At 46.2% G+C, this 26,410-nt stretch overlaps 1 protein-coding gene across 1 annotated transcript in view; it reads left to right on the forward strand.

Annotated features, from left to right (window-relative positions):
* LOC119399655 (2-Hydroxyacid oxidase 1) overlaps positions 1 to 23,767 on the forward strand; it is a 51,605-nt gene extending 27,838 nt beyond the window's left edge. Inside the window, exons 4-10 of the mRNA XM_049417804.1 lie at positions 9,178 to 9,278; positions 15,569 to 15,726; positions 18,388 to 18,536; positions 20,896 to 20,987; positions 21,994 to 22,152; positions 22,940 to 23,009; positions 23,579 to 23,767. Coding sequence (XP_049273761.1) covers positions 9,178 to 9,278; positions 15,569 to 15,726; positions 18,388 to 18,536; positions 20,896 to 20,987; positions 21,994 to 22,152; positions 22,940 to 23,009; positions 23,579 to 23,646 — 797 coding nt within the window. The 3' untranslated portion in view covers positions 23,647 to 23,767. The remainder of the gene's footprint in view (positions 1 to 9,177; positions 9,279 to 15,568; positions 15,727 to 18,387; positions 18,537 to 20,895; positions 20,988 to 21,993; positions 22,153 to 22,939; positions 23,010 to 23,578) is intronic.
* The last annotated feature ends 2,643 nt before the right edge of the window (positions 23,768 to 26,410 follow it).

Consider the following 26,410-nt stretch of genomic DNA (forward strand, 5'->3'; position numbering starts at 1 on the left):
CGGTTTCCACCAGCTCTACTATTCCTCGCACTTCACTACACTTAGACCGTTCGTTGTCGCGATCACGAACGGATCCGATAACAACTCCTGTCCAGCTGCTGGTGCTCACTGATCACGGTGATGATGACCTTCAAGAACTGCAAGAACCCCTTCCACACATGCACACAGGTTCATGAAACGTGCCTGCGTTCTCAGTCATAACGGATAAGCTAAGCATAACTGTAACGCAACTCTAACTGCAACTGTGACTGTAACGTACGAGCAGTGCGCCTGCGCGTGCCACTCGGTTGTATATATATCTAGGGAAACTTTTCTGAATAAAGCTTAGTTGCGAGTAGCACCTGTCCTCTGCATCTGTGTTCCTTCATTGTCCTATTCGAATTCGCGCTATCCAGTATTGAAGAATATAAGCACTACATATCAGCTTACTGCGTCTGGTGTTGGTAACACCTATGTTGCTGTTGGTATAGTTAAGCAACTGTAAACAACTGGTTGACATGTGCGACTCTTCAAAATATGTTTGTGCGCATACCATTCGCAAATTTCTCTAGCGTCATTCCGTAACGTTTCGCTCAATGCGAAAAATTACGACACAGTCAACTTCCTGCGCATGCTTCGCATAACATCGATTCTCACGGTACGTGGGATCTGCCGAATTTTTTTTCTTTCATGCGTATTTGAAATTATAACAAACGCTATGACGTAGTGTTTTCTAAATCAATGGTTTTCTAAACAATGAAAATTCACAGCGTACATGTAAAATTAAAGTGAGCTGCAAGTCGTCATAACTCATCGAACCTTTAGTATAAACGCGCCCGATCTCACGTCGGTGATGATGTACTGGGCAGAATTCACGGAAGATTCACGGTTTACCGATGAACCTCAGCAGCTTCGCCCACTCATCATCATTCACTCCGTGGATATGCTGTGATTTTTTTTTCATGCGTATTTGAAATTATCACAAACGCTACAAGCATTCAAAGGCTTACATGCATATATACTGTGCAAGTCCAGAGTTCTACAGGGTACTAACGGCAGAATACAAACGCACGAGGCGTTGGGTGAAACGCGCGGGACGCCACACATGGCGAAATTGAAATTATGCGGTCCAAGCTGCATCGTTGCCCGCTCTGCGTTTGCGTGGTATCACTGGCGACCCACGCAAGTTTTCCATTTTGGGGTTGTTGCGCCACGCCACTCATGGTCAGTCGGCCGGGGAAAAAGAAGAGCGTCCCGTGGCTCGTGGTGGCGCGAGCTGGTGGGAACGCTTTGTCTCTTGTAGAGTTATGCCACAGGAGGGACGAAACGAGCAGGCTGAACCAGAATCGCAGTATATATGTTACACCGCGACCAAATCCTAAGGCTAAAATTACAGCGCGAACGCACAAGACATCCACGAAGAAAAACGTACGGCACAAGCGCTGACTAACTGCTTTATTCTTTCACACGCCAATGCATATATAACCCCAAGGCAAACTTACCTCACATGCGCACACAACAATAGCTCTAAACCAAAACGTGTAATAAGGATGATAGTGTGTTACATACGTGAAGTAATGTCGCGGGATCGAATCCCGACCACGGCGGCTGCATTTTCGATGGAGGCGAAAATGTCTGAGGCCCGTGTACTTATATTTAGGTGCACGTTAAAGAACCCCAGGTGGTCGAAATTTCCGGAGCCCTCCACTACGGCGTCTCTCATAATCATATCGTGGTTTTGGGACGTTAAACCCCAGATATTATTATTATTATTATACGTGAAGTCATGAAATTATATCCAGATGGGTGCAGGGACAAAGAAGTAAAGAAGAACTAAGAAAGACAAAGAAGTGCGTTTGCGCTGCAATTTCAACCTCAGGAATATGTACGAACTAGAGTGAAATGAATTTTATTGCGATAACAATTATATAGACAGTCCCGGCGTGTTTTTGCTGTCCCCGTCGCCACCGCCATGCACCGTATATATATATATATATATCCCAAAGAAAAATAATTCAGAAAAATGCTACCGAAGTGCGGAATCGAACCAGTAACCTCTCGCTCCGCAGCGCGTGGCGCTAGCCATTACGCCACAAAGAGCAGATCCTTCAGGTAGCTAACGGCTAGCGTTATATACACACCCTTTACCGCTGGCAGGACTCAGAGACGGCAGGCGCTTATAAGCGTTTCTTCATTACCAGCGATATGGCGCAAAAAGGCAACGGGCGTAGGGTGCCTTGATGTCCGCGCGCTTCTCATTGCTTCAAAGCGCGCATCGAGGCAATCTAAACGGGCGAAAAGTCCCTGAAACTTCGTAAAGTAGCGACATACGTGCATAAAAGCGCGCCACCTCTCTTTTCTCCCTCCTCTGTCCTCTCCGAGGCTGACGCCGCGTCGGCATTGGCCAACTGCCGTCACGTGGGACCGCTCGGAGCGTTCGTTTGTTTACAGTCGCTCGCGACTGCCATCTTTGCTCTCGAAGCGCGGGCTCACTGGTTCTCAGCGCATGTGTTTTATGGATACACACTTTCCATTCCGCGTGCGTTGTGCTCTGAGATACCTTGCACACAAGACCGACGTCACGGTTGGTTTTCATGGGCTTCTGTTGCGCTTTCGGATGCCGAAAGAAATCAAGTGAAGGCAAAAAGCATGATACCGTCCGTGAGCGCAACGAGTTTCGAAGGAAGACTTGGTTTTACCAAATCGAACGATAGAATTTTCGGCCGACGTTTTCGACGCGACTATGCGAGGTAAGTTGCTATCCTCTCACTATAAGTACTCGTTGAGGTTCGCGCAAATAGCTGCATGCCAGGACGCCGCAGACACGTCTCAGTTAATTGTGCAGTACGTCGCTATTCCTCACACGTTTTATTACTGCTTCTGCGGAGTATGTACTTTATTTTTCAAGAATATGTGATTACGTTTTCTGCTTGACGTGATGCGCCTACTGATTTGAGTTTGTGATATTGGTGTGTGCGCATGGCACGCCGACTGACGATAGAAAATGTGATTGCGAAACTTCAGAGATTCGGCGCAGTTCTTTTGAAGAAACAAAGCTGCAGTGCGAAAGCTGTCATTAGGAGTGGTACTCTCTGTTTGTTTTTGCTGCGTGCTCGGTTTTTTTTTTCTTTTCCTGGAGCAAATAGCTTTCTCTGGCTCTTTTACGTCGACAGATCCGCCGGTGGACTTGCGATAGAAGGTAGGTAGGCAAAGCGTGCGTGCCCAACCGAGTCGCAGGGTGCGGAGTTCATAGATGACTAGTGGCACACTAATATTAGAACTCCAGCAAAGTCTTCATTAAAATTAAAACAGAACAAAATCTTCCTAATCTACACTCTAAGAAAAAAAAAGAAGTCTTTTGACTATTTTTGGCGAGTCTGGACTCTTTCAAGAGGCACCTGAAGTCTCTTAGGAGATCATTATACTCTCGTCGGAGAGTCGTGCGACCCACAAGGGAGTTAAAGTGCCTCTCTAAACAGAGTCATATAGGTGGCAAGCCAGGACTCACCGAAATGAGTCACACGTGCTCTTTTTCTCTCAATGTGTACCCGCCCTCCTTGCATTGTTCTTCTCTCTTTCTCTAGTAAAGTTACGACACTCTATCGAGGTCGGCGAAGAATAGAGAGGCGGACACAACCGTGGCGATGTAACAACGTGTTTGTTTCTGCGGTGCTTCTGGCCATTTTGTGCGCTTGAACAAATTATGTCTTCGTAGTACGTGTCTTGGCACTGGGGCAGAAACGACATAGCTAGGGCCGTGCGAATATTCAAAAAATTCGAATAAAGTATCCAAAAGCATTCTATTCGATTCGGTACTCGTATCGAATATTGTACGTTAGAAATACCGAATATTTTTCGAATAACAAGGAATGATGAAAAAAAAGTCACACCATCTCCCGCTAAAAGGGATCATGAGGCGATGCGAAGCAGCGTTTTGGCATGTAGAGCCCGCGTTTCAGAGGGGGAGTGGAGAGGGGGACGGAAAGGGGAGAGGGGAGGGAAAGGGGCAGTGATGAGGGGAGGGGAAGGGAGAGAGGAAGAAAGGGGAGAGGGGAAAGGGAGATGGGGAGGGGGTAGGAGAGGGAGAGGAGGTGTGGAGATGGCTTGCGCATGCGCAGTAGGGGTGGTCACGCCGCACACCACCACCACCACCACCGGATTGAACTCCGCTATAAGATGCTTCACATCTAAAAAACCCTCAAATGAACGAAACGTTGGGACATATAAGGATAACGTTGCTTGTTAAGCAACGTTGCTTGTTAAAGCTCTTAAAGCTTTTCGCTGCGCCGGGAAGTGCGAACAGGAATTATCATCATCATGAACCGATACGCGCTCGCTTCGTGGTCTTCAACTTCTGCCTCGCCCTCACAACACGTGCGCCGATTTATCCGGCGTGCAATACAAAAACTATGATCGGCTTGTCTGTTACTTCACTAAAAATCACGTAACATTGCGCAACTAGCCACGGGACTGAAATCTTGTAACATCACGTGACTAGTCAGGTGACTGAAAATCACGTAACATCACGTAACTAGCCACGTATCTAGAATCATGTAACATCGCGCAACTACTAGCGTGACTTAAAATCATGTGAACATTTAGTCGCGTGACTAATAGCACGCAACGTCGTGACATGTTCCCGCCAAAAACCACGTAAACAGCTAGTCACGTAGCTGAAATCACATCACGTAGCAGGTAGTCACGTGACATATCTGGCCATGTCTAGTTTCTAGAAAAACTTCCTCTCTAGAAGAAGCTTGGCATTACTAGCCAAACTTAGGTCGAACACTAACTCCATTGATGGTTCCAACACTGCGCCATTAGAGCAAGCTGCGCACTTTTTTTACTAATCGAATTACCAAGATGCATGTAGCCCAAGGTTTTACGGGACTATCGATGCTATATTGATCACAGGATGAAGTAGTGATGCATAACTATCGGTAAATTGACTATCGATAGTATCGATAGTTTCTTTGAAACTATCGATAGTGTAAACAAACTATCGATAGTACTACTATCGATAGTCGAATCAGTAGTGCCATCGGTAATATTACTAGCGATATTATTGCCACGCGTGTTTATTGCTTTGTTTTGATGTATTCGGGATTCACCCACAGACTGTTAGCTGTATTTGACGCAGACCGCGCCGCAATGTTTGAGAAGGTTCGCCATTGTTTGACATTTTAAGATTACGCGCCGGACGCGAATATTCAAGTTTGTTCGAGAGCTTACGCGAGCACCAGCGATAACACTGGAAGGTTTAATGACTGATGTATAAAAGACGAAGCGGTTATCAGATTACTCGACGGCCGGCGACTGGTCTCGCCACAATCAGTGCGCAGCGTGTATCGCTTGTATTCTGAGTTTTGATTTTCTGGGCACAAGTTCGACCAAAAAAAAGAGCTTCTTATTTCCCAGTCTTGCTGCATAATTTTTCACTGTCACAACCACGTGACAAACTATCCATAGTGGTGCGAATAACGATGGTGTTGCTGGCTGGCCAAATTGCCAGAATATTCGCGATAGCCAAGTATCAGCTTCGCTTAATTTATGAGGAAATTTTTATGGAGAGGAATTATTTGCGCAGTGAAAGTGGCGGCATATGTCCATCAATAAATTAATATTTATTTATTTATTTATTTATTCATTTATTTATTTATTTATTTATTTATTTATTTATTTATTATTTATTTATTAGTGAAACCTACATCGCCCAAGTGGGCATTATTGTAGGGGGGTTAGAAACGAAAAACACAGTTTTACTGTAAAAAATGGCACACATTTGCGCAGAAATGCCTGCGTATTCACGAAAAGCACACATCTTGTAGTGATGAACAAAAAGCATCGGCTGGGAGATCAACAACACACGCATCCAACTTATTCCATTCACGAGTAGTGAAAGGAAAAAAAAGAGTTAGCGAAGACACCGGTACGACAGCTGATCTCGCGGATTTTTTTTGAATGATCATTTCTATGTGACACGTAGTATGGTCTCATCATGTATAAGCTCTTGTTGATGCGAATTTCATTACAAAAGATCGAATGGAAAAACTTTAATCGCAAGAATTTTCTGCGCTGCTCAAGAAGTTTCCATCCTAAGTTGCCTTTAATACAGGTAACACTGGAGTTAAAGTTATAATTGTCGCTGACAAAGCGTGCAGCGTGGTTTTGTATGCGTTCAAGTTTATAGATTAGAGTTTGACCATGAGGATCCCATACTGGACAGGCATATTCAAGGATAGGTCGGACATTTGTAACATACAAAGCTTCTTTCAGATTTTTTGGGGCAGACTTGAAATTGCGTTTAACAAAGTTTAACAGACCGTTGGCTTTGCCAGTTACGTAACCTATATGCTTATTCCAAGATAAATCGGCAGAAAAGTATACACCAAGGTATTTAAAATGTTCAACACGGTCCAGTTGTGCTCCTGACAAGCTGTAGGATGAGTGAAAAGGTTTGCGATTTCTGGTAAAACTAAGAAAACAACACTTTTTTACATTCAAACACTTTTTCCATTTCTCACACCACCTCACCACAGTGTCAAGATCACGTTGTAAAGCACAAACATCGTCCATACTGTGTATTGATGTATAAATAACACAATCATCTGCGTACAGCCTCACGTTCGATGTTAGCGTCTCTGATAAATCATTAATATAGACCAGAAAGAGCAAAGGACCCAACACCGAACCCTGTGGCACCCCGGAAGTTACGCTGACGTATGAAGAAGACGAACCATTTACTCGGACGGACTGTTTTCTAGAAGATAAATAATCCCTCAACCAACCAAGAACAGATGCAGGCAGACCTAAAAAAAGATAATTTATGTAATAAAAGAGCATGCGGAACGGTGTGAAACGCTTTCTGAAAGTCTAAAAATACCGAATCGACTTGATGACCGTTATCATATGAACTGAAAACATCATGAGAAAATTCGCACAGTTGTGTAACACATGACAGACCAGACCTAAAACCATGCTGAACTGTACAGAAAAAATTATTCGTTTCCAAGTGCTTTATAATACCGCTATATATAACGTGTTCAAGAGTTTTACAGCATACGCTGGTCAATGAAATTGGCCTGTAGTTGGCAACATTATTTTTGTTTCCAGACTTTGGTATCGGCACAACGTTTGCTAGCTTCCATTCAGATGGCAGTTTCTGATCTTCAAGCGATTTTGAAAATAAGACAGCTAAAAAGGGCGCTAGAGCTCTTGCACACCTCTTCAATACGTGATTAGAAATAGCATCAGGTCCCGGAGCCGAGTTTGGTTTAAGTCGTTCTAGCAGAGCGCACACACCACTAGCGGAGATAACAATATTATCCATAGGTTCCAATCCCTGTGGTGTCGTATATGGCATTTCGCCTTGAAATGGTTCAGAAAACACAGATTGAAAATATCGATTTAAGCAGGCTGCCTTCTCTGCATCTTCCGAAAAGGTTGTTTCACCATCAGTTATGTCCGGAATGCCAACAGAGTCCACCGTATTCACATACTTCCATACCTCTTTGGGATTAGTAACCAGCTTTCTTTCCAGGGAAACAAAAAAGCTTTCTTTCGCCTCTCTTAATTGTTTCTTTAACATTCGACTTAACTCGGCGAGTTTTTCTTGAACATCAGCAGTTCTTGATGAACGGAAACGCTTGAAAATGCGATTCTTTTTATTAATTAACTTCCTTAGGCTCGCGGTAATCCAAGGTTTATCCGCTCTTCGTTTCCCGGAAATAACCTTGGAAGGTACATTTACATTTACATTTAAAAGCAACCAGTTACACCTTACACCTTACAATTAACAAACTTAGTTCTTGATCAATTTTTGATTTTGAAATCATCAAACGCAATATAAAACTCAAGCCGCGCAGTTCTACCCCATGTAACGGCTTCCTTTCCGCTACAGCCTGCTCCTCCGGCTCCACTATGTACCACGCGCGCGGGGAACCAAATTTATTAGATGCGAAGCAGCTTTTGCTCGGGGCTATGTCCGTAAGTCCGTAGTTCCATTGGCGACCGTTCGCTTTCTACCATCTAGCATAGCCACCTGAGCGCGCGCTTGCGCCAAGGAGAAGTCTTCCTCCTCTTGTTCTTCGACCGCCTTGACGATGATAAGTGCAGAGCACTTTAGGGGCTCGGGATGCCGTATGCTGTCCTAGCTTGGCGTAACGCCGACAAAACCATGTGTGCTGGCACGCGCTAGCGCATTCGGGCCTGTGTAAGGGGCTATGTAAGACGCTGTGGCCTCTCCCCCTTAACACTCTCTCAGCAATCACGTGATGGCGTCGGGGAACGAGATCCCGCGATGAACTTGCGTAGCGTACTTCAACAAGAGTTTGGGACGAGTAACAGCAACAGCAACAACAGTGATTTCATGGTGTGCTCCATTTGCAAGACGCGTTAACATCGGGCAAGGTGCCCGTGATGAAGGGAACTTTAAGTCGACCCATACGCTGCTTCGCATCCCCACATAGTTTCCTTTAGTGGGAGATGATGTAATTTTTTTCTGCAGTGAGTTCGCGCTGTTGATTTTAAACTATCGATAGTACCTACTATCGATAGCACTATCGATAGTATTTTTTACCATCGATAGTTCGATAGTGACTCAACTATCGATACTATCGATAGTACCATCGATAGTTCTGCATCACTCGGATGAAGGCGTTTGTTCTTAAAACTTCAGTGTCGCCGAAGCGACAGAGTTATCAGTTCACTTTCACCATTACATTCATGATGACGTTGTTACATAAATATGGTTTAATATTTACACATCAGCTTTATTTAAAAGCTGTTGACAAAGTGCCGCCTTGAATACTGTAGGTACATCTGTATGCATCTATTCGCTACCGTAAGCGAGGTTTCCTCAGTTTACATGATTGTGATTTTTTTATCGATCAAAACTAATCGTAATCTTTCTTTGTTAAAGCTCGTGAATATTTGCTTCAAATAAAATGCTGTGGAATTATTTTCCTGTTTCTAAAATGGTTGCATTCCACTTTGAAAATGGTTGCTTTACTATTTGAAAACTACTCTAACTGTATATGATTCATATTCGTATTCGATTCGGTGTCATCGCATTTTCGATTGGTATTCGATTCGATTCTAAAATTCAACACCAGCACACCCCTAGACGTGGCCACTGTATAAACCACTAGCTATCCTGACTCGTCCGGTGCACTCTCATGATTGATTTCACGTTTTCAGCCGCGGCCAAGGCGGGAACTGTGATGATCGTCAGCATATCGAGCACCACTTCCTTGGAAGACGTCAGAGAGGCCGCACCCAACGCCCTCCTGTGGTTTCAGGTTTGTTCAAAATGCCGCTTCATCTCTCGTGCTCAGGTACAAAGCAATATAGGCCGGCTGAGCATCTCAGAGGCCGTGTATCTAGCTAAAGGGCTCACAAATAGGGGAGTGTTGTGCAGATTGCGAACATAAACGACTAATCCACGTCTGTGAAAACACCGCGCAAGAAAATGTCACAAGTAGAGAGGACACAAGCGCCGCATTCTCTTTTGCCCGAGGTATTCTCGCATAGTAATTTTTTTTTAAAAATCACTGACGTATTCACGTCAACAAGCTTGCGTTGTGGCTCTATTAAGGAGAGGCGTCATTCACGGGGACGCAACGATACGCTTGCCAAACTCGGGCCATATAAGTTAGCGGCCACAATTAGCGGCTTCGTTTTCATCTAGTCATGTATATTCTGCCGCAATCAACACTGCGTAAGTAAAATTCCAACTTGCGATTCCAACAACGCCAGATTTGTCTTATGTATCTCACTCAGTGGACAGTTAGTCCAGCCTGACGCCTGGACACACAAGTCCAACGGAGTCAGTGGAAGAAAAAAATAACAAAAAACACAATTTCGCGCTAAAGGGGATCATGAGGCGATGCGAAGCTGGAGCACTTGCACGATCGCGTTCCGTTGGCGTTCTTTGGGCATGCTGCCGACCTCGCGTCGTGGAACGCGAAGAGGAACGCTACGCGCGTCTTGTCTTCCCTCTAGCCTGGCTGTTAATTCTCTAATACTAAAACTTTAGCGCAAAACGAGCACGGCGGACAAAGAAACGACGAATACAGGCGCTAACTTCCAGCTATCGTTTATTAAAGCAACACACATATATACCTGTCTCATGTGATTACACAGATATCAGTCAACGTATTATGGAATTGGCCTCGAGGCCCACCACTGGAAACGCCGGCGCCACCGTCGGCGTGACGTGCTTGGCAGGATCACGTGGTCTCAGCGGCCGCGTCGGCTGCTTGTGGCGCACTGCCGCATGCTTTGAAAACGAGTTTCAAGTCCCACATGCGCTGCGGTCTGTTCAAATTCGGAAGTTTTCTCTCATTTTCTACTCAATTGAAACCATTGTAATAGAGTGGCTGCCTCCGAAGGCGACGAACATGGGGCTCTACCGCTCGGTGCCGCAGTGCCGCGATTACGCAAAGGAGCCCAGTGTCAGCCTGCACTGGTAGCCGCGGAACAAGAAACAGCGTGAAGCATGGGTTGTAAAGCTAAGAACCGGCAAGTAGCCATCCGCTACGAGTCTTGTGTGCAACAAGAACTTCCGCGACGAAGACTTTTGTTACTGCGTCGGGCTGCGATGTTCGGTGAGTAGCAGACAGCGCGCACTGAGACGATGGCTCGCGCGCGCTTCCCGCCGGCAAATGATGCTTATCTGCCACAGGATGGTAAAAGCGCTACCTTTTACCACATGCGATGCCATCTCAGAACCCTCGAACGCGACCTCTTGATCGTCGGCCCCGTGCTCAGCGTCCACAAAATCGGCTGCAGATGCGCAAGTCACTGTTTAGATACGTTGAATCAAAGAACGCACACGGTCCCTTATGCGTTAGTTAAAGATGACTAGGAGGCGAAAGCCATCTTCTTCTTGTGAGTAATTGTACTGATTCTCCCGCGCCCCCCTCCAAAAGCGTTCTGCACCTAACGCGGTTTTGCACGGCCTCCGTGACCAATCACGGAGGCAATGCAAAGCGACCATGACGCGTGAATACGTCATCACGTGTCGTCAGATTATATGACGTCATAATGACGCTGCATATTTTGTGACGTCATGATGACGTCATATGGTGACACCATCACGTGACGATTATTTTTTGCATCACTCGTGTTGACGCCGCCGACGCGGGACGCCGATGAGCAACCTTCCCATTTGATGTGGCATGCATTGCTTCATAAGCTACATAAATTTTGCATTGCCTCCGTGATCGGCCCACCGATGATCGGCCCACCGGCCAACCCCATGTATTTTCTTGGAGCCTCATTTACTTACGTGGGAAAGATGCCACCCTGTTGGCTTTAGACACGACACTGCTGCCAAAATTGCTGGGGTACACGCCAAATAATTACTATTCTGTTTTGCGGCTGCTGGTTGCTGCAATAACTCCTATTTTATTCACCGCTACTTCAAGTTCATGTGGGTCCTAGTTCACAGCCGACGTTTGCAGAACAAGTCCGGCAAACGTTACTGTATTTTATTTCTTTTCCTAGACGTCGCATGCTACTACATGCTCCGTCTCGTAGACTGGTTCTCCTTCCACCAGAAATCTCGAAGTGGTGAAGCTTTGGTCTATGAATTTGTTGATGACAGAGAGTGGCAAGTTCACTGGAATGCAAACGGAACGATAATTAAGGAGCATTAAAAAAAGGCGTCGCATTTGCTCACGTTTTGTGTGAGCACCAAACGAAACGAATGCGCTGAATAAAGAAACAGAAGCAGCGGCATTTGCCCGCTGAGAAGACCGATCAATACGCAGTGCGAGAGAACTTGTCAAATGACATTGAAACGTACGCGAATTTAGACCGAAAAAAAAAAAACCACTGAATCGTCGGGACGGCAGATCACAAAGTTGCCATGCTCACCGAAGTCGCAGTTGTAAGGAAATTGTTTTTGAACTGCTCTGATAGCGTCCGCACAACAGTAGTTGTTTGTTTACTCACAAATTCTCATATTTTGCGGCCTAAAGTTCACAGCGCGGTGCCAAAACGCGCTCGTAGCAAAAGCGAAACCATCAGTTCGAACATACATGCAGACGCTCATACATGCAGAGGCACCGTCAGTCGTCGCGAACCCGTGCGATCGCTGGCTTGAGGCTTCTTTCTGTTATGCTCCGTTTGGTTATACAGGCAGTCTACTCTAACGAGATATTTCACATAGTTTGCACTCAGCGAGTGACTACCTTTCACGCAAGAAGCCGGTTCAGGGGTCTGCAACGCGGTGACAGCGTGAAGCGGGTGCTCGGTTTTCTGCAAAGAGACAGCGACTGTAGACTATCTTGTGCTTTCAGTTCGTCGAAAATGATTATTTTGACAGTAAAGAACACAGTTCATTTCGAAAGTACTTACAGAAATGCCCTGGAGGGCTTCCGCGAGGTGTTTTTGTAGAGCGCCGACAGCAAAGCCTATGGGGAGCGCGCCGGCGGTATCCTGCCTAGCACGCAATCGAGGCGCGTCCGATAGAGGGCGACTCCGTAACTCCTCGAGGCCAATACCAACTAGCCCGCTCTCAGACCTTGCTGTTAATTCTCACAGGGCGAGCGGGGAACGCGGTCCGCAGGCGTGCGAGAGAGGAGCAGCGTAGGAGAGGAGAGAGAGGGGGAGGGGACGCGCATGCGCTGGTCGCCGTGGTAGACCGTGATTGGTTCCGCGACCATTTTCTGCTAGACGTATTTGTTCTTTCGTACAGCATTGTATTCACCCTGTTCTTCTCGTCTGTTTAATTACCGTCGTTTACCGATGGCAGTCGTAGAACGAACTGAATCAGTTCTAGACGGGTCTCCCTTTTATATATGAAAGCGGGTAGAAGACGCGGGTGGCTTGCGAGTACCAACAAGCTCGAACCTACACGCTAAGCGTGTTATTGTTCTTCATTCAATATCGGACAATTGAAAACGCTGCAGCTCTGGTACCAGGGTAAGACGGTAGGCCTGTAAACATGGATACAAGAGACAAGTCAGGACTACACAAACGCCGTTGTTCCGACTTCTGTCTTGTCTCCGTGGTTGCACGGCTACCCGTTTTTGTCATGAATCCCTACCAACTCGCTGGGCTTTCTGTCATTCCGAGACGGGACCAGGGTTTGAGAACTACACTCTTAAAAAAAAAGGTTGTAGTACTTACTAACTTCGGTTTACTAACTACTTGTCACATATGTTACTACCCTGTTAGTAAGTGCGGTTAGTAACGGGGAGGTTAGTAACCGTTACTACCCTCGCCGTTACAAACGCACTTAGTATCGGTTACTACCCTTCTCGTTGCTAACTTGTAAAATAGGTAGTAACGGTTACTACAAAAAAAAAAATTAAGTAGCCGTGATCCTTTCGCCTCTTTTTTTTATAACGGTCACTTCACGAGCATCAACATTGCGATATATCATTAGGTAATTATGCACAGCACGTCATGAATCAGCACACATACACAACAACAAGGCTACGCGACGCGTATAATTCGTAAGCGTTTCCAGGAGTATATATAGCCCTAGCTCTGGGGTACACAGCTGGTGCCAGTGGGCAGCTAGGCTTTAGGATAAATAGCTTAAGTTATGCGCCTATACTTATATAGCGTACAATTGTATTAGGTGCGCGAGGTGACATAGCGTAGGACTTTTAATCAAGCATACTAAGACAATCAATATGCTATGTATATTTTGCGTAATATCGTCTCAACATGGCCTAATATACAAGACCCAAGACGGGGTACTAAGCTTACTAATAGCGAGTTTTAGTATAGCGGGAAACGCTTACGTTAGCGTTAGCGTGCGTCTCAACGCTAACGCTAAAACGGAACGCGCTGCGTGCCAATTGGTGGTCCTTTAGTACAGCGGAAGGCATTCCCGCTAACGCTAACGCAAGCACATACGGCGTCATCTAGACATAAAACATCTAGACGCGCCACTAAGTTGCGCTGATCCAAATTCACCGTTGTTGCGTCTCCATGTCGCGTTTGCAGAAGTGTTTTGCAGAAGTGAAACGCACACGCATCACGCGTTAAATTCATGCACTGCCGCGAAAAACATGAAGGGAAACGAATCTTTACATGTCTCCGCTTGACTTGTGGCCGTATCTTGGAAAGAGGCGACTGAAGACAGCGTCGCCATCTCTGCGCGCCTACAGAAAACACGAGCGGACCTTGTAAACAAATTTTGTTAAGCCTTCTGCACCGCAAATCCACTTTGTATCTGAAAAAAAGGAGCTATTTTATTGGCGGTACACGATTGGCGAAGCCTCATTACTCAAATCTAAATCAAATACGAACGTTATTTGGGAATGAATGAGTTTTATAATGCAGGACGACGACTACAAAGATTCGAAGTGGACGGCTCTCGCTTCAACAGGCACCGCCATCTTGCCCTACGTACGGGATCTCTTGCGTGCGTTAGCGTTGAACGCTATATTCCAGAAATAGCGTTCGTACGTAAGAGCTCGGGCTACGTTTACGTTCTGCTCATGCGCGGTTAGGAGCACACAACGCTAACGCTAACGCTAAATCCTTGCGTTTGCTGTTTTCCGCTATACTAAAACTCGCTAATATCGCCTCAACGAACTTGAATCGATTCCCGTGCTAGTGAATAGGTTGTAAAAAGCTCGTAATAATAAATTCTAAGATTGGTTTAACAAACTCGTTTAACAGGTGCATGGCAAAAAGTTAGTAACGGTACGCAAGAGGTAGTAACCGTTGCAACTTTTAAGTGTCTGCTAACGTAGGTAGTAAAAAGGTAGCAAAAAGTTAGTAATGGTCCAAGAAAGCTAGTAACAGCTGCTGTTACTATTTGCTCGTGGTTACAAGCTTTTTCCTAACTTTTTTTTTAAGAGTGTGCAATCAGACTCAAATATCAATTCCTCTAAAAATGTTGGCCGTACAAATTATATGTCTTCAAGCCATGATCAAAAAAAGTGAATACGAGAAGGGTTTGAGAAAATATATTAAAATATATTAAAAACTTTCACTCAGTGAGTGAATGCATGTTTTTGCAGCACTGTGAAGGGTTATAAGCAAAGTAGCTTTTTGTTACTAACTCGAGTTAGTAACTTGGCTGTTTGGGTAGTAACAACACGCCTGTTGCTTTCGAGTTTGTAAATGGTTAGTAACTGTCTCAGAGAGTTAGTAACAGTGGCTGTTACTAACATTTTCCTTCCAGTTACTACCTTTTTACGAACTTTTTTTTAAGAGTGTATGGTATCCGTAAGGACACGGCAGTCAGTTTTGTCGACTGTGTGGTTAAAACTGCTCTTTGTTCACTGAACCGCGACGATCGCACAAAATAGACGCAGTGGTGCCTTCGCGGACACATATTTCGCACCCACACACAGTCACACATACAGACGCCCACATGCAAACGGTGCTGTAGCGATAGACATGTTGGCGTTAGGCGAAAGACTGCAGTGGAGCTCCGGCGGCTGCTTTGTAAAGACCGGCGAGAGCTTCAGCATTCTGTTTTCAGCCACACGTCACGAGCTCCGTTAAAAGCGCGGCGCGGTGGTGGGACATATTGTCGTTGATGGTAAAAGCGGATGGTGATGCTACAGTGGTCTTCCATCGATGTCGTTCTTGCTGCCCTTCGCATTTTCCGTAGCTCTGCATCTTTGCGGACCGGACGATCACGCATCGACTGGTAAGAAGGGCAGAGGAGGCCGGCTACAGCGCCATCGTGTACGCTGCGGATATTCCAGTGGGTGGCTCGAACAGCGAGAAGTTTGGCGACTTTCTGAAGGACTACATGGAAGATCTCGGGTAAGTAATCATATAAAGAACATTCATCCGGGCCCGCATGTGGCTATAACAGCGAAACTGCATATGGCTAGCGGGAACGAAAATTCGGGTGTCCACTATGCTCAAAAAATCTTAGCGCGCATGTGCTGCAGAAAATGTGCAAGCCCCCACTGCTCACCACCGGTACACTAAAAATGCAGAAGAAGACTGCGGGCAAAAACGTATGTGCCAGAGAGATAGGGCAGATCCCGCTACTCAGAACTGGTCCACTAACTATCAAGAAAGGAACACACAGGTGGGAAACACTGGATAATTTTTCTGGTCAGACGTAAGCAATAATTGATAAAGACATTGATGAACAGTCTGGGCTTACCCTACTGATGAACACCGGGGCCGCACGTTTCAGCATCGCTTGTTAACCATCTTTGCCGACTGCTTCGACGGGGATTTTCTTTAGGAAACAAATGGTGGTACTATCTTCTGGAACCAACAAGCAAGAAATCAGGGAGATATAACAGCAGAAGCGAGAGAGAGTGAGTGAGAGAAAGAGATAGGAAGAGAGGGACAGCGAGAGAGGAGAGGTTTGAACGAACTTTCGCGGCAGGATGCTGCATATCGAGCGACCTAGATCGGCCAAGTGAGGAAGACCCCATCCATACGTGCAGGCTGCCATGGCGGGAATCCATCAGGAACCGCATGCATAGAAGCGTCTCATGCTGAAATTCTTCGTACGAATAAATTTAAAGGGACTCTAATGTGAAACATTGAATCCGTTTACATTGATAAATTGCACTCTGAAGAGTCTAATTACGCTAATTTCGCAATCATAAGTCTATTATTAGAGGGGGAAATCAAGGTCCAAGTTTACTAATTGTATCGCACCGAAACTTCCGCGCGTGAAGTCACGGATTTCAAAGTGTATTTTTTATATTTTCTCGACATTGGTTAAACAAAGATGCCTGAAACTTGGCATGGTAAGTCTCTGGCACCCCGAGATCACAATTTCCTTCATCTTTAATAATTAGGAAAAGCGCATGCTCTCAAAATCATCAAAATCTATGACGCCACGGTGATGGGTGCGGGAATTTCAAGGTGGCGTCGCCACCAGTATTGTCTTTTTGCGCGTTTTCTCGCTTACCAAGCGTCTTCTCGAGGCAGGTTTGGAGCTTTTGCTATTGTGAAAGAGTATTTTACTAATACGAGAAAAATCTTAACACCTATATCGCACAGAAGGAGCAAGAACACAGAGGTAACGACGCCGACACAGCGCTAACTTCCAACAATTGATTTATTTACGAAGCAGTGCAAGCACAAATATACGACAGGGAAATCAGCGCATGCAGGCGCATAAGTGCGAGATGCCCAAGCTCACGTTCTTTAAAAAAATGGCTCTTCAATTTAGTGTCCCTTTAAGTAAATTTATGAGAAGGGCATATCACCGAAGACGGCTAGCCCGATGGAGACGAGCCCTTACGAAGCAAAATAGTTGTGAATTCTACTACACTTTCGTCTCACAGGGTGTATTTGGATTTAACACTCGTTAGAGCGCGTTTCATGTTAGAGTGTTCTAATATACGAAAATCACAAGATTTAATTAGTTGACTCGACGTGACACTAGCGATGACTAATTGTGAGATCCCGAAGAGTCGCTTTCCAGATCTCATACCTCATCCCTAGCAATTGCGAGATGTTGGTTCTCATAGATCCCCACGGGATTTTATTACTCAAACTCACTGCAACAACATTCGATGTTAGTGAGCAGGAAAAACGATTTCGGAAAGCACGGTTCACTTATGCTGCACTTCGTCGACGCGTCGACGTTGAACATAAGGCGTATGGAGAACATTAATAATTTCCTGACAGCTTAACCATAACCCCCTTGCTCTGCCCAATTTTACCTTCTGAGTTTACCCTGCCCCTTTCTTTTTATATCTTGTTTTCTCTGAAATATTCATCATTGCGGGATAGGATGGAGATATGCCACCAGGCGTCAACGTGGGTTAATCCACATCAAATTGTGATATAGCTGCGATACACCAACAGATATTGTGCAGACTCTCATTTATCGATGTACAATGAAGACTGAACTACTTTTATAAAGACACGTTTTACTTTCGTGTTATACCGATTCCTACGACAGGAAGATCAACCATGTTTTTTTAGCGTGAGCTACACTGGCCGAGCACGAGAAGTTTCGTGTGGCAGTCCGAGAGCCGTACTGCGCATGCGCGAGGAGAAGTGAAGTCACACGGCGCACAGCTGGCGCGACGGAGCCGCCGCTGCCTTGCGCGCCTCGCCACTCTGCGCATTCCAGAGGAGTGACGTCATAGCCATGGCAGACATAACGGTGCCGGCGTTGGGACCGGGTACGAGACGCTGCCATAGAGACGGCAGCGTGTTACTACACTGACCACCGAGCCGTCTTTTTGGCAATACCGAAATGGAGTTGAGCGAAAAACAAATATGCATGTTTGACATAATGCGTACACCATGTGTGTGTCATTGAAGCAGCAGTAAGCACGATAATCAAGCTAATCCTAGACGACCAGGAGAGCTAAGAATAATCAGCTGAACCTTAGCTCACGCTACGTATATCCTGGGATAGCCGAGCTAAGCCACTACAGTTTTTTTTCTTTCCTTCTCGCACGGGGTCTTTTCCTGTCCATGTGCCGATTGCCAAAGGTTTGCCAACTTTCGAGACGAGGACGTTGCCAGCACTGGCGGAAAATTTCAGTCGCGCCTAGTCATGAACCCGGAGAGTACGTGGTCGGACGTTGCCTGGCTCAAGAGCATCACCAAACTGCCACTTGTTGTCAAAGGAATCCTCACTGGTAAGTGGTTAGACGACAATTAAAAAAGCTGCGAGTGAACGTGCTTGATCTCGTTGATGGAGTAAAAAGAGAGAGACTCTATATTGAATTCTGGAGAGGTTGGCGCGGTGGCACGAGAAAATCGCAGCATATCCACGGAGTGAATGATGATGAGTGGGCGAAGCTGCGGAGGTTCATCGGTAAACCGTGAATCTTCCGTGAATTCTGCCCAGTACATCATCACCGACGTGAGATCGGGCGCGTTTATACTAAAGGTTCGATGAGTTATGACGACTTGCAGCTCACTTTAATTTTACATGTACGCTGTGAATTTTCATTGTTTAGAAAACCATTGCTTTAGAAAACATCTGGCGTCTTTCGTTAAGCAGCTGGCGTATTTTCGTTTTGCTTTAGAAACATCTGGCGTTCTTTCGTTTTGCTTTTACAAAACTTCTGGCGTCTTTCGTTGGTTTATTTCATCAATCAACGGCGTTTTGAACAAAATTTTTATTGTTTAATCACGCACAGGAGAAATCTCACCAGGCACTACCTTGGAGGTAAACAATGGCTGCTAATGGGAATGAGAGACAGAAGTCGGCTTTTAGCTAACACTTACACTTCTACTTCTACTGACGTTTCCTACTGGAACATGCCAATGGCTGCTAATGGGGAATGAGAGACAGAAGAATTCGGCTTTTAGTTAACGCGCACGCTGCGAATTTTTTATTGTTCAACAACGCACAGGAAAAATCTCCCACCGGCACCACCTTGGAGGTCAAAGCGTAAGACTGGTTACGCACTACGACTACTACGACTACGACGACGAGGGACGAACGGGTGCCGTCTTAAGGAGCTTCGCCCCTAAAAGAAGTTGAAACATTGTTACAAAAATCACTTTCACCGCAAGGGCGATGCAATGAATGCGATAGTAACACATTTGAATGTCCCACGAAGAACGGCAAGGAGCTCGAAGCTTGCTGCGCGCTGCTCAAGCAGAAAGGACGCACGAAAAGAATACCCAAAGGGAGAACGCGAACTAAACTAACAACTGCCACAGCTCGACACTTGCAGCGCGCTGCTCAAACACAAAACTGGACGTATGAAAACAACGCATAGGTATACACTGGACGAACGTGAACTAACAGCTGTCACAGTTTTGTTGCTTCAACTAGCCCCTACTTTGGCTATTCTAGCTAGCGGCTCACTGTTTTCGCAAACGCGGCCTCTACAGCGAGCGAAGTGGCCTTCGTGCAGTAGCTTCAACGCAAACATTGCGGTGAAGGCACGAAACGTACAAACCTTTCCGTTCAAGGGATAAGCGCGCGAGCACCGGCGACCACGCCCTGCATGTCAAAGTACAGGTCGGAGGCGCACATCCCAACCCCGGCGAAACGCAAGAGTTTTAGAATATGGGGACCCAAGGAACTAGGGGACCCAGGAAATTTCCGAGCAGCCAGGCCGCACGCCCAGAACACAAGCCATTTTTGGGATGTTGCCCTCGCGTTGTCCCAAAACCCAAAAATCGAAAACTAGCGTGGAAAACTAACGCAGCGTGGCCCGCGTCTCGCATAATTTAAATTTCGCCACGTGTGGCATCCCGTGCGTTTGACCGAACGCCGTCAGCGATTGATCCAACTCTCAAACGCTGCTGCTCCTCCGCACACAAGAGCAGCCTACCCAAGGCAGCCACTAGCGGGTCGACGGCCTTTAAAGCTAGAGTTACTGTATATGCTACCTTTAGGTATACAGTAACTCTATTTAAAGCGTGCCCTTCACGCCATCTCACGGGTGATCATGAACACTCTGAAGCACCTCCGAGCTCTGCGTACTAACAGCGATAAATGGTGTATAGAAATAGCTCGCATTTGGTATGATGGAGGATGTATACTACGTGGCGGAATTGTCTAACGCAGAACGCTGCGGAGCGAGGCATGGCAGGTCCGAATCATAGTCGGACGCTTCGAAAATTTTTATTGCGATTGCAGTTATACGGACACTCTTGGCGAATTTGTCGAAACATATCGCCCGGGCACACCTAAGCTTTAACCAATGATGAAAGCCAGTGCATCTGGACTAGATTACCAACTACTAACCAGAAGGCGCGCGTTGTGAAGTAATACATAGATGTTACCTACCTTTGAGAATGTAGTCCTCAAAATTTCATCGGCTGTGCTCTCTCTACTTTCGTTCTGTTTCATACTCTTCTTTGTGTAGGTCACCTGTGATTCAATAAACGTTTCAGTTACCGTTGTCAGCGTAACGACATTTGTGCTGCCGCTTTGACTAAATTTGCCCTTATTTTTAAGAATACGATACTCGAGAAACTTGCTCGCTTAAGCAGACTATGCGCCATAGCTTAGACAGTTGTATCTTTGCGCAGTCGAAGCGGCCATTCAAGCTGTTGAACACGGGGCGTCGGCGATCATGGTGTCCAATCACGGTGGGCGTCAACTCGACTGTGTTCCAGCAACCGTAAGCTACCTTGACTCGAAGCATGCTTTCACTTCACTGATTGATTTCTGTCCTGCTGACCCTACGCCTGAGCAGGGAGAGGCCTAGCCACTGATGTCTGCGCATGCATATGGTTCACTCGGGTTTCGGGATAAGTACACTGAGGGTTTGTCTACAAGGTAATCCGTGGCCCTTGGAGCACGGAAACTAATCAACGCACAAGCAAAGCAAATGCTTCACCGAATGGAAATGCATGGAGCTTTTGAAAAACTAAGGCCCATTTGAATCAGACATAAGTTTCTGAATCATGGAGAAGGACTCTGTCATAAACGCGATCCATGATACTTGGTTATCTGGTAGCATTTTGGACACGCTAAGGAAACAATCCAAATAATGTCGTGATGGTATTTTTTATGCGGAACAACACAAGTGGTAACAATTCACTTGTCGTCGTCATCATGATCAGCCTGTCATCACCAGCCATCATCATCATCCTATCATCATCAGCCTATTTACCAGTTTCGAGACAGTACTGGATTCTGGGAAATCGACCAGTATAGTTTCAGTTAAGGAATAGCAAAGACCTTCCAATGGTAAGCAGATGCAGCTGAGGCTCGTGTCTGAGCGGTCATTCGTCATGGTCATCAGGCACCTCTTAAATAAGGGCGCCAAGCTTTCGCCAGCCATGGTTGCACCCATGGTTGAAATCCCTGTACCTATATTTCTATAGCACGCCCATGGGAGCACTTGACTTATAAGTACCCAGCGGCGTCCTTGACTTTCATGTAAACGGCGGCCCCTGCTCACTAATAAATATAGGGCCATTGTTTCGCTTTCACCGCATCAAGCTATCGCAACGCCCTGCAGATGCCAGTTGTCTAAACGATTACTGCTCATCTGAAAACGAAAAACGCTCGACTGCGTAAACTTTAAAAGTTTCTTGCATTAGTTAAATGCGTGCCTCTAGTACGCGTACATCATGCCTAACAACAAAAAGTGCTTACAAAGAGAACGCGCTGCGTTTCAGATTGACGTGCTGCCCGGCATCGTACGCGCCGTGGGACATCGCTGCGAGGTGTACGTTGACGGAGGCGTCCGCCTCGGCACCGACGTCGTCAAGGCGATCGCTTTAGGGGCTCGAGCAGTGTTCGTTGGAAGACCAATACTCTACGGTCTGGCTTACCGTGTGAGTGCGCCCCCTCGGCCTCCTTATCTTGAAAACATTTATTTGTCCTTGACTTTGTTCACCATCATTTGACATGTGAGGCGAGAGATAAGGCGTAAGGTGAGGGCAAATCTATTGCCACTGTTGATAAGCCTACGGGTCATGGAGGATTAGAAAATTAATGAGCGAAATAAGTATGTATAGCCGGTGGGACAAAGGAGGAATGCCACATATCGGCGTTGACTGATTAGTAAGTTTGATTGGAGTGTGCGTAAAATGTGACTTCTCTTGTTTCAACTAAGTTTACCTTGTTTGCTTTTGCATTTGCTACATCCAATGAATATCGGCTGTGCACTTTGTACTGTTTTCGCGCTTCTTTTTGACGCCAGACTATCTCTCCTGTGTACTGCCACCCTAAGGGCAAAAAAGTACCTCTCGGCGCAAGTTATTCCAACCTCTCGTAGAAACGCGTTTATTGAGAACAGGGCTCGGCAGTAAGCGGCTTTGGATGAAATGACCTTGTTAAGTTCTATTGCAAAATATTAGCACTTCGATGTAACGTTGCCCTCTCTGCCGTTGCAACAAGCCCTTTATAATAGCAAAGGTTAGTAGATCGTAGCGAAGAAGAACAAGTTTTTGATCTGATCTTCAGAATAGGAAAGACGATGATTACTTGCAATGAAACCGTCACATATATTATAATCGCGTGGTTAACAGTAGCATAAGGGGGAACTAGTAACGAGGTCTGAAATCTTACTGATGAAGTCTTTATGTTCACCATACAATGTTATGGCTACCTCATCAACAGGGTGAAGAGGGTGTCGTCAGGGTTCTCGATATCTTAAGAGCAGAGACGGATCGGGCCATGGCGCTCATGGGTAAGAGATCTTCTGCCTTCGCTCTGTAACATCTTCGGTTTTATAGGTGATATGTATAATTAGGTATCCCGTACGCATCAGTTACAGCAAAAAAATAGTTTCAAAGCTAAAATAATTGATCTTCTACGCCATGGCCAATTGATAATTCCACAGTTCCTTTATTTTCTTCACCCTTTCCTAGATTCATCAAAGAACTAACCACAGCAAAATAATTCGACAGCCTTCAAGCCGCGTTACTACATACAAATATTCACTCTTTCGCTCAGCAATCTCTCACTAGAACGACTTAGCTAGTGTTATTGTGAGTTGTAAAACTGTAGAATCTTGTGTGACTAATGTTAAAACCATTCAATTGTGTTCATGATTGCCTTTTTTGTTTTTACCTCGGCAACTAGTCCTGCAAGGGCCGTTTAAGCTTGTAGTAGGCTCAGGTAAATGAATGAATGAATGAATGAATGAATAAATGAATGAATAAATAAATGAATTAATAAATATACCGGTCGGTGTTTCCATATCTTAGGCCATAAAGTGCACATTGCTCAAAGTATAAAATGTTCCCTCTGTCTTAGGTTGCCGCTGCGTGAGCGAACTACACACGGATATGGTGGTTCGTCTTGAACGAATATCTAAGCTGTGAGGGACATCGGACGCCAGTTATATCGACGGTCCTGGCACAACCGACTACGATAATTACCTTTACACAGACGACCTACCATCGGTCTTCGAGCCAAAGGACGTCATGGCGGATAACAAAATAAATGAGATTCAAAATAAAGTGCACCCCTTTTGCCAGAGATTACAGTGCGCACCCATGTTTCGCCAATTTACACTAAGGATTTCTTCGGTCTTCAGCTTAAGCCACGTAGATCTGGCGCGAAGATATGCTCATTTATGCCACGCTGGTAGCGTTCCAGTGCGTCCGTGGCCCATTCGACCCAGACACTCGCCCAAAACGCGTATTACTAACACGGCTGCGCTGGAACGCAAGCAAGGTTGCCAGCGATCCTGCTGTGCATGACATGCCGAGGGTGACCTAGAATAGGGGGAGTGTCCAAAGCCCCGGCTCCCGCGTGGGACTTTTGCGGTGAACTCGCGCGCCGCGCCGCTGCTTCGCCCGACCAGTGGGTTTTCCGCGCTCGGGAAGCGCGCGGAAAGCGAGGAACACGAACACGAAAATTGACCGTCGGCGTCCCGCGTCGCCGACACGAGTGATGCGCGAAATCATCGCGCGATGACGTCACCATGACGTCACAGATCGATAAAGCGTGTGACGTCACTATGACGTCATTAAACGTGTCGTCCTATGATGACGCCGTCACATGACATGGTCGCTTTGCATTGCATTGCCTCCGTGATCGGTGGCCGATCACGGAGGCAATGTAAAAGTAGGCAAGGTGCAGAAATCTTGCTATGCCTTCGATCCTGTGGGCACTCTGAAACCACGTTATGCGAGGGAGCATCAAAGCATTGACTGTCGAAAAAGATGGCTTTAGTTTCCGAGTCGTCTCAGGCGAATGCTGAAGGGACCGTGTATTTTTTTTTCATGTAATTTTTTCGCATACATTTTACCTATGCGGTCAATTCTTCAAAACGTATAGGTAAGTCTTACATGTTGGCATCGACATTGGTGACCACCACGTTTTTTATCACCTGACGGAAAGAAATCATCAGAATTATTTCTGGCTAAAGAAATTGGGTTTGCGCGCCACACACCATATTATTATTGTTAGTCGTTACGCAAATGGCAAGCATATCAAGTTAGTGATGCCATGACCTATCGGTCGTGTTAGGCATACACACATTCGTACCCCTCCGTGCCAGTTTTCGTGTATACCAAGTGAACGAGACGCGAGTTACGCGAGTACTTTTTTACTTTTGGTACCGCTGCCACGCCGACTGACACATTCGGCTTCGCATAAAATGGCTTGAAACAGCAGAGCGCGGGCGGCAGCCTTGTAAAACAAATCGAATGCACGAAATAAAAGAAAGGATATGAAGGGTCCAAAAGCGTTAGCATGAGCTAGCCATCTACTACGTGCACATCTGCTACGTTCTCCTGGTTATTTCCACTGTGTTCTCTCCTGCACCAAGTTTACGTTCGTCATTCCACACGAAAGTAAATTAAGTGCCTTCACTGACAATGAAGTGCGCGCAGAATGCGTTCCTCAAACAGCCGCGTAAGTGTAGACCATTGCGGTGACAAACCAGCTGAAAGGAAATATACAAAATCCCCGTTTCACAACGCCCAAATGGGTTCTATGTGCGATGAGTCGCTAGAGTGTTATGTTACAGTGACGCAGTATTAAATATTGCCCAAATTTCCGTAATTTTAGTTCATAGCGCCCAAAATATCAGGCGCGAAGCAGGCGCTCGCTCGCCGCTTCGACGTGGCTTCCGCCGCCGAGAAAGCCCACGGGTCAGGCACGGCAGCGCCGCGGCGCGGAAGTTCACCGCAAAAGGCCCTCGCTCCTCCCATGTATTCGCGCAGCGCTTTCGACACTCCCCCTATTCCAGGTCACTCTAGGCATGCCTGTTTCGCAAAGGAAGTAGGCGAGGCGTCGCAGCATGCGCATCCTCTCCCCATCCCAGCGAATGTACAGATGGGTCTACAGTTAAAGAGAACACTTCCGTTTCGGGTATGTCCGGATTTCGCTCTCCTACAAAAGCATAATGGCTTAGATTTGCATAACACTACTGGTGGTTGACAGTTCCGACCCCTTATGGTTGACTAGTAAGGTCCACCAACAATCTTTCCGCATCTACTAGCCGTTAGGGGGCCAAAAAAATGAGTTGCTCATTGGAGTGTTCCCTTTCTCGCCACTCACGGCGATACGCAATCCTTTCCCCTTCCTACCCAACCTCAATCTCCACGCTGCAAGGTCACGTGGCCCAGCGGGAAACCTGCGGGGAATACCAGCTGTGCCCTCTGCGTGACGACCACAGACACCACGCGGACATGGCTGGCCCCTGAAGAGCTCCGCTATGTAAAACTCACCGCCGTAACACTTCGTAAAGATGATTACCAAGCGAAGCTGGAACGTGCATCCCCAGTGTTTATCGCTGGGTTAATTCCGTGGTTTCATTAAAGTCTTTCGCAGTTGTTGCTTACGTCTGTTCGAAAATCTTATTGGGTGTTTACCGCCCGAGTGTTCCATTCCTAATTTATAGTGGACTATTGGCGAATAATGGGATTCGCCCAATTTTTGTGGCGCATACGGTTGCGGCCGCGGACGACTTCATTTTTAGCAAACCAGTGGCGAGTTGTGGTGCTTGCCTAATTCCTGTGGCACATAAGTACTACGACTTTGCTACGTACACAAGACCGCCGGATTTTCTCTTTGCCTACGCTCTAAGAAAAAAAAGGTGTCCTTTGACTTTCGTTTTATACATGTGAAAGTCAC

This window comes from Rhipicephalus sanguineus, chromosome 7 (genome assembly GCF_013339695.2).
Source record: "Rhipicephalus sanguineus isolate Rsan-2018 chromosome 7, BIME_Rsan_1.4, whole genome shotgun sequence".
In the NCBI taxonomy this organism is placed as follows: Eukaryota; Metazoa; Arthropoda; class Arachnida; order Ixodida; family Ixodidae; genus Rhipicephalus; species Rhipicephalus sanguineus.